At 64.4% G+C, this 9074-nt stretch overlaps 1 protein-coding gene across 1 annotated transcript; it reads left to right on the forward strand.

Annotated features, from left to right (window-relative positions):
* Positions 1-2128: 2128 nt before the first annotated feature.
* Positions 2129-8449, forward strand: LHX3 (LIM homeobox 3). Its single transcript, XM_087753128.1, has 6 exons — positions 2129-2198; positions 5050-5221; positions 5452-5654; positions 5861-6012; positions 6129-6300; positions 8031-8449. Exons 1-6 carry the CDS (start codon positions 2129-2131, stop codon positions 8447-8449), a joined length of 1188 nt encoding a protein of 395 aa, XP_087609254.1.
* Positions 8450-9074: the final 625 nt, after the last annotated feature.

Below are 9074 nucleotides of genomic sequence, written 5' to 3' on the forward strand. Positions count from 1 at the left end.
GAGGGCACAGGAGTGTGCGCAGTGCGGAGATCATCCCAAGGGGCTTTTGTGGAAACCTGCCGAGGTGGTGCCGCGGCGTGAGCGACTCGTGGGGCTGAAACCACGCGGCTGCGCAGGGCTGGCCCGTGCCATCGGCGGCCCCGAGCGGGACATCGGCCGCTGCCCTCCATCCTGCACAGCCATGGCCGCCGCGACCCTGCCCTGCACCCCGTGCGCTGGGGAACAGCCGCCACCACGCACAAACACACACGCGCTTCCTTAAACTGCTTCCTTAGAGGATCAGACTAAAAATCCACTTATAAAACCGAGCTTAAAAGAGTCCGTGTGGGTCATCGCCTGCCGCCCCCGAAGCTGTTCATGGCCCTGGGGAGGGCCGAGGTGCCCCAGCGCAGCCGGTGCCGGCGGTGCCCAGCAGGACTCGCCGCGGTACCTGGGATGACTCCAGCGCGGTACTGGTGATGCTCCACCAGTGCTCTGCCTGTACCCCAGCTGTGCTCCAGCCTGGCATTTCTAGGTACTTTAGTTGGGAACCCCAGATCCTTGTCCCCAAAATGTCTCCCCGTGTTATTTTCCAACCCTACGGGTCTGAGCTGTCCCCCAGGCTGGGACCTGTCCCCCGGCCAGATGAACCATCCGAGGGGACAGTCCCGACCCAGGCACCGGCCCCCGCAGCCCAGCACCGTGCAGGACCCGGTGCAGGCAGGAGGGCAGTCCGGCACCCAGGGGTGATCAGTAGCGGTGCTGGGCCCATGCGGGTGCCATGAGGTTGGGGCTCTCGGGGGCTCGGCGCTGGGCCCGCTCCCCAGCTGCCCCATGGGCAGGCGAAAGTCCCCGTGCTGCCGTCCACAGGAACATATGTGTGTTTGGAGGCTCCCGCCCCTAAGCTGCTTTTATTAATTTGTAATCCCCTGCGAGCAGGAGGTAAAGGGATTCAGGGGATTAACGGGCTCACAGTAACAACCACAATTATCAGCTGCCTGGAGCAAGCGCTGCACACACGCACGGGGCTGTGCGCCCCGCACAAGCACACAGACACGTGCTCACACCCGCTGCACACACAGCACCGCCTCTGCACACGCAGACACATGAGCACTCGCGGAACAGAGCACAAGCGCACAGGTACAGGCATGGCCTCACCCACCTGCGTGCACACACGCGCACACGGAAACCTGCACGCCCCTACGTGCACACCCGCACGGATGCACAGGCTGGCGCATGCACCCCTTGCCTACACAGAAACCTGCACACCCCTACCTGCACACCCACGTGGATGCACAGGCTGGCGCATGCACCCCTTGCACACACAAGTGCACACATGCAAACCGCATATAAACAAGCACCCACCCATGCACGCGCACACAGCTGCACACACAGCCCCGGCACCCCGCTGGGCACACGTGTGTTCCTGCCCACGCACATGCATGCACCCGCATGCACTCGCATGCACCCGCAAACACACACACACAAATACACAAATACACACACACGCACGTCCATGTCCGCCCCGTCCTCAGTTACTGCAATTAACCTCCTCCAGCCGCAGGGCGCTGATTGCCGCGGCCAATGCCCCCCCCCCCGTTACCTCTCCGCGCTCATTAACTAACGGGGGGGGGAAGAGCCGCCCCGCTCCCCACGGGAGGCGGCGGGGGAGACCCCGCGCGCGGGGGCAAACGAAATCCGGGCGCGGGGGCGGGCGGGGGGCGGCCGGGCCCGGGGGGAGGCTCCCCCCGACCGGGGCTGCCCCCACCCGCGCCGTGCCGCCGCCGGGGGCTTTGCGGGGGCCGCGGGGCCGCTTTGCGCCCGGGGCGCGGCGGCTGCAGCCTGAGCCCACGCGTCGGGGGCGGCGGCCCCGGCCACGCGTGGGACGTGGGGGGGGGGGGGCGGTCCCCCCCTCCCCTCTCCCGCTTTTGTGATGCTAAAGAGCCCCGCGGTGAACCGCGGCCCAGCTGCGGCCCGGCCCGACGGCGCGGTGCCGCCCCCGGCCCGCCCCCCCGCGCCGGCCCCGCTCCGCCCCGGGCGGCGGCCACCCCCCGCGCCGCTCCCTGCGCTCCCCTCCGCGCCGCTCCGCCACTCCTCCGCAGCCACCCGCGCACCTCGGACGGCGCCCGGCGCGCCCGCGGAGGCCGCGATGCTGCTGGAGCGCGTCCGCGCCGGCTCGGAGAAGGCAGCGGAGCTCTGCCCCTTCCCGCGGAGCCCAGGTGAGGGGCGGGGGGGGGGGGGGGCGCGCAAACCTCCGCGTCCCCCCGCGGAGGCACCGGGGACGACTCTGGGAGCCTCGGCGGGAGCGGGGCGGCCCTCGGGAGCCGTGGCCCCGGCTGCGCCCGTTCCGCGCTCCCCGGGGCACCGTCGGGGCCGCGGTGGGGGCTGGCGGCAGGGCAGGGCGGGCGGCCCGACGGCACCGGGGGGTCCATCCCGGTCCGTCCCGGTCTCTCCCGCCCGCCCCGCGCTCCCTCTCGTTCTCTCCTGCCCCGTCCCCGACGTCAGAGCCCGCCCCGCTGCCCCCCGCACGCCGGCGGCTCCGGCCCCGCGCCCGCTGGGGTCTCGTCGGGTCCGGACCGGGGCTCCCCGCCCGCTCCGGGGGCAAAGGCGGCGGCCGCCCCGGGCTCACCCCCTGCCCCAGCCCCGACCGGAGCCCTGTCCCGCACCGGGGAGCGGTGGCTCCCGCCCCGGGGCCCCGCCGCTCCCCGCGCAACGAGGGCAGGGGCGAAACGGGGAGTTTCTGCCCGCCGGTTCCCTCCCGACGGCGGGGATCCCCTGCGCCGCCCCGCCCCGCTCCGACCCCGCTTTTTCCCCGCTGTGGAAAAACTCCCGTTAATTCCTCTCCTAAATGTTTTTTCCTCCCGTTTAACGAACGGAGACAGCGCTGTCGGGGCGGGCAGAACCGGGCCGCGCTCCCCTGGCGTCCCCGGGGCGCCGGGGGGTCTCACCGGGGGGTGGCAGAGCCGGGTCCGGGGCAGCGGCAGCGGCCCCGGTCCCGGTGCGGGGCTGTCCCGGTTCCCGCCAGCATCGACCGCGGCCGACGGGAGCTTAAACCCGTCGGAGGAGCCGGGGCGGGGGGCCCCGCCGGTGTGCGGGGGCCGAGGTGTCCCCGGGAGCCGGGCAGCCCCGCACCCCCGCCGTCGGGCTGGTGCCCCCGGTCCTACCCCGCGCTTGGCGCCCGGTTTGTCCTTCTGTGGCTCTGCCCCGCAGCCGCGGTAGTTGCGCGTTTGACCCGGCAATCAGGAGATGCTTTCGGTATCGGGGGGAGGAGGCGACACGGCCGAGAGCGGACCCCCGGTAGAAGGAACGACGCGAAAACGCCGTTTGCCCGCAGGACGCGAAAACGCCCGTTCACGGCACCGCGGTCCCCGGCCGGGCTCCGTCGGGGCCCGGGGAGGCAGCGGGAAGGAGCGGCGGGGCTCCCCGGGGCCGGGCGGCGGCAGGAGCGGGCCCGGCGGCGTGGAGCGGCGGGGGGCTTTGCCCGGGCCGGGGGCAGATCCCGGGGTTTGCGGCTCACCAGGAGCTCGGGGCAGCGGCCGCCGCTGCCTCCCCCCGGCTCGGCCCCCTCCGGGTCGGCCCCGCCCGGGGTCCGTTTCTGGGCGCCCCGGAGCCGTCGCCCTCCCGCCTGGCTGGGCCGGGAAGGGGGGCGGCGGGAGGGGACGTGGCGCCGGTGCGGGGGGGTTAAATACAGCGCGCCGCCATGCCCTGCCCGGCGCTTCAGCCCGGCACCGGCGGGGAGGGCCGGCGTCTAAAAATAACGCGCTTTAGGGCGTTAAATCCCGGGCGCCGCGGGGGTGGCAGCGGCCGGGGGCGGGGGGAGCAACCGCCGCCGTGATTCGGGGGGTCCGGGGGGGAGCGCGGCGGTTTCGCACCCCGGCCCGGCCTCGGCAGCGACGGGACGGGGGCTGCGCCCGCGCCCCGCGGAAGATGCGCCAGTGCCCGCGGCCCGCCGGAGGGAGCGGGGCTGCCGCGGCCCGCGGAGTCACCATGCAGCGTAAGAGCCGCGGGCCGGGCCGTACCGGGCCGTACCGGGCCGTACCGGGCCGTACCGGGACCTGGCGGGGCTGCGCCGCGTTGCCGTGCCCCGGGGCCGTGCCGGGCTGTGCCGTGCCGCCGAGCCGGAGCCGGTGCCGGAGCCGGAGCCCCGTCCTCCCCGGGCAGCCCGGGGCCGGGGCCGGGGCCGCTGCCTTCAGCGCCGCCGTTACTGGGGTTATTCGTTTGGATGCGGGGCATTGTTGAGGAAAGGTTTAATACCTACAACGATACCATCTGCACCTCTACCCCTGCGCACAGCTGTACATCTCCGTATAGCTATACATAGTTATCTTCACATATAGATACTCTTATGTCTGCATCTATCTATATCTATACAGCCGTGCCTGTATATCTCTCCGTCTGTATCTATACCGATATGTCAAGATTTATATCCACATTTTTACCTCCCTGTCTATAGCTACACCTATATGCCGATTTCTATAATTTATGTCTATATATCTGTACATTTTCGTTCTCTATGTACTGCGTCTGTTTATTTTTATATCTGTTTCTCTATATCTGTACCCTTATATCATTTCTTTCTTTATCATCTCTGTCGGTATCTGCAGGGCGGCGGGACAAGCCTACCGCCTTTTTATTTTCAGTGCAATTCTCGTGATTTTTGGCAGTTTCTTCCCCCCCCCCCCCCCCCCGGGCTACCCTGCCGTTATCTGCAGCCGAATTTTGGAAGCGTAGGAAAAAGATCCCGGAATAATCGCGATGCAGCTTTGCCGGCGGCTCGGCCCGGGGGTTAACGCCGCTCCCATCGCTTCCCTTCTCGTTTTCCCCGGTGCCGCCGGGCGCTCCCCGCGGTGTGCGCGGCTCGGCGCTTGTCCGCGGCGCGGGGAGAGGCTCCCACGGCGCCGCGCTAACGAATTTGAACGAATACTAATTTTTTTTCGGGCCGTTCCCCGGCCCCCGCCGGCTCCGCCGTCGGGCGGCGGCAGCCCCGGGGGGCGCCGGGCCGGGCCGGGCCGGTGTCGGACGGCGGCGGGGCCGTCGGGCCGGGCTCTGACGGGAGCTGCCTCCCCGCAGAGATCCCGCTGTGCGCCGGCTGCAACCAGCACATCGTGGACAGGTTCATCCTCAAGGTCCTGGACCGGCACTGGCACAGCAAGTGCCTGAAATGCTCCGACTGCCAGACGCAGCTGGCCGAGAAGTGCTTCAGCCGCGGGGACGGCGTCTACTGCAAGGAGGACTTCTTCAAGTGCGTGGGGACGGGGAGAAGCCGGGGGGGGGAGGACACACAGCCGGGGGGGGGGTCGGCACCGCGGGCACGCGTGGGGGTCGGCACCGCGGCGGGTTCGGCACCGCGGCGGGGTCGGCACCGCGGCGGCTTCAGCACCGCGGACAGCGGCGGGTTCAGCACCGCGGACAGCGCCGGGCCGCGCCGCCCCCGCCGCGCTCAGCGGCCGCCGCTTGTCCCCCCCCGCTCAGGCGCTTCGGGACGAAGTGTGCCGCCTGCCAGCAGGGCATCCCCCCGACCCAGGTGGTACGGCGAGCCCAGGACTTCGTTTACCACCTGCACTGTTTCGCCTGCATCGTCTGCAAACGGCAGCTGGCCACCGGCGACGAGTTCTACCTCATGGAGGACAGCAGGCTGGTCTGCAAGGCAGACTACGAGACAGCCAAGCAGAGAGGTACCCCTTGCCCCGTCCCTCCCACCCCCGAGGGCAGGAGGGAGACGGCCCCGGGCCCTCCTGCCCTCCGGGAGAGGCTGATGCACCGGGCGGGAGGGGTGCCGGGAGCACCTGCCGTCGCGGGGGGCTGGAGGGAGGACGGGGGGTCCCAGGTCCCCGCGGCCGCTCCGTGGTAGCTTCGCCTCTAACTCGCCCCGTGTCGGCAGAGGCTGAGTCCACGGCCAAGAGGCCCCGCACCACCATCACGGCCAAGCAGCTGGAAACCCTCAAAAACGCTTACAACAACTCGCCCAAACCGGCGCGGCACGTCCGGGAGCAGCTTTCATCGGAGACGGGGCTGGACATGCGGGTGGTGCAGGTGAGACGGGGCGGCCCCCGGCCCCCGGCTCTGCCCGGGCCGCGGGGCGGGAGGCGGCGGGGACGGAGCCGGCCCCGCGGAGAGGGAGGGAGCTCCCCGGCGTGCCCTGCTTGCAGGTCTGGTTCCAGAACCGCAGGGCCAAGGAGAAGAGGCTGAAGAAGGACGCGGGGAGGCAGCGGTGGGGTCAGTACTTCAGGAACATGAAGCGCTCCCGGGGGACCTCCAAATCCGACAAGGACAGCATCCAGGAGGAGGGGCCCGACAGCGATGCCGAGGTCTCCTTCACAGGTCGGTCCCCGGAGCCCCGTTCCCTCTGCCCTCCCTCTGCCCTCCCTGCAAAGCTGCTGTCCGCGTCCAGGCTCCTTTCACCCCCTCGCTGCTACGTTAAGAATTTTCAGCCGTAATACAATGAGTGAAAACAAGCGCCCAAGGAGGGAGAGGTGCGGGATCCACGGCGGGGCGGCGCCGTGCCCGGTGCTGGCAGGGCTGGGGCGGGGGGAGCCGTGGCTGAGGAGCCGCAGGGGACCCCGCTCCCCCTGCGGGGGGGCTGCGCCAGCTCCAGAAAGGAGCAGGGGGGCAGGGGGAGCTCCCCGGGCGGGCGCTGCGGGTGTCAGAGCCGCCGCTCATCGCAGCCTGTTCAAGGGGCTTTTGGAAATACAAAAACCAGAGAGTCCAGCATCTCTGAACGTTTCTATGGGAAGAGTATGTAGAATTTTTTTTTCATCCTATTTAGGGGTGGTTTTATTTGTGTCGTTACTAGTTCGGATTCCCTTTCCAGTTGTGTGGGAGCTGTTAGCTCTCCACTGCGCTGTATACGGGAGATCGCTGCGTGTTGGGAGGTTTCTGCATCGGAGGGCCCCGTTTTTGGAGCAGAGGTTTCTGTTGATAAAGCCAGGGACGTCGCTACGCTAGCTCTTGCCCTGCGTAGCCTCATCCCGCGCTCTCCAGACCCAGGGCATCCGCTGCAGGAGTGGGATACGGCCCTGTGCCGGGCTGGGGGGATCGGTACCTGCCGCGCTGCGCAGGGGCACGTTCTGCACGGCCCCCGCTGCGGCCCAGAGCTGCCCCAGGGCCGAAGGGTCTCTGCCGACGCTGTCCGGTCTGTGCCCCGCAGTGCCCAGATGGCTCTGTGTGCGTGTGTGTGTGTGTGTGGTTTTTAGGAATCCAGGAGAGAAGCTGCAATGCAAAACTCTGTGTACATATTTGCACAGACGTGCGTCCATAACGCGTGGATGTTTATACGCGCAGAGCTTTTCATCTCAGCTTCTCTCCCCTGTCTCTAAAAACTATTTGATTTTCAAGTCTGTTTGTACACACTGTGCATCAGCATCATTAAATATGAATATACTATAAATAATAACTAAAAAATGTTGAACAATTATTGATAGCTTGATGCCACAAACGGGTTTGTATCCTAGGCAACAGAGCGCTCGCTGTCCATAAAGCCCCTAACGAATGCAAACAATTTTTACTGGTAACTTAAAAAATATTGCCCATTTTTCAGAAGTGTTTTTAAGTCGTACAGGTACATTTCATTAGCCTGTTCCTGAGCAGACAAATACTGCTGAGATTTAATATTTTTTTCTAAGCAATGGAGAGTTTTTCTTGCATCAGTGAATGTTCAGGTAGCTTCTAAAAACGATATCAAAACTCAAGATAAACCTCAAAGCCAAACAGAAGTGCGGAACAAAAGGTGGAAAGACGTTGAACTCACATTTCCCTTTAAAGGATTATTTTTAAATCACAGTCTTATATTTTAATATGTAGTTTTCATGCATATTTTTAAAATTCAAAATGTATTAGATGTTTGTACTCAGAAAAAACAATAATCCCGTGGCCTTCTGTGAAGATCTGTCAACAAGGATGGGAATAATAAGGAATTACAAGTGGCAAGTGCGTGGCTGCTCAGCTCCCATCCACCTAATCTATTTATACCCAGAGCTTGCAGGAGCTCCTGTGCAACCGCTGCCAGCCGTGACCATTGCCCTCCCAGTAAAACCAGTCCGTTTCCCTTTCAGATGAGCCCTCTATGTCTGAAATGAGCCATTCCAATGGGATTTACAGCAATCTCAATGAAGCGTCCCCCGCTCTGGGGAGGCAGGCTGGGACCAACGGGAGCTTTGCTCTGGATCACAGCAGCATCCCGGCTCAGGACCAGTACCACGACCTGCGATCCAACAGCCCCTACGGGATACCCCAGTCACCAGCTTCCTTGCAAGCACTGCCAGGCCACCAGCCTTTAATCTCCAGCTTGGTTTACCCAGACAACGGCTTGGGCATCATGGGACAAAGCGGACAAGGGGTGCCCCAGTCCATGAGGGTCCTGGCTGGGAACGGACCCAGCTCCGACCTCTCCACCGGCAGCAGCGGGGGATACCCGGATTTCCCTGCCAGCCCGGCCTCTTGGCTGGATGAAGTCGACCACGCTCAGTTTTGATACAGGGTCCACCACCGTGCAACGGGAAGGGACTCGGTGCTGTTAAATGTCATCTACCCTTGGACATAAAGGAGGGACAAACTGTGGTCGCTGAGCGGGGCAGGAAAGCACGATGGCACGGAGAGGGCGGACGCGCTGTCGGAGGGCGACCTAGCGGTGGGCTGGCAGAGGACGGTGGGCACCGGCAGTCGCACCGCAGAGATACGGAGCGTCCAAACGAAACTGATTATTGTGTCTTTACTAAACACCAAGACTTGTGCTTTACAGATTTGATATAAGGTATTTTGCTTTCTGTTGTCAGTGCATTCTCCAAAGCAAGGACTTGCTTCATCACCCATCCACACCGAAACCTTTTAAAGAGAAAATAAGGTCCTCATCCACGGTAAAAGGTGTGACAATGTCTATATTTCTATAGGAGAAATGTTAATAGTGAATCACCCCAGAAATCCATGGTAGAAAACTCTGTTCTTCCAGCAGATTTTTTAAAAAGCGCACCGATGCGGTATGTTTTGTTTTATTTTGAATTTACATTAACTTTTCTAAAATGAAATGCTCTTTAATATGCCAATCATTTATCAATAACCCTTTCCTTTGTAAAATGAAAATCATCTGTTAATTCTGCTTC

This window comes from Nipponia nippon, unplaced genomic scaffold (genome assembly GCF_047370975.1).
Source record: "Nipponia nippon isolate SJK-2023a ecotype South Korea unplaced genomic scaffold, ASM4737097v1 scaffold_16, whole genome shotgun sequence".
Taxonomy (NCBI): Eukaryota; Metazoa; Chordata; class Aves; order Pelecaniformes; family Threskiornithidae; genus Nipponia; species Nipponia nippon.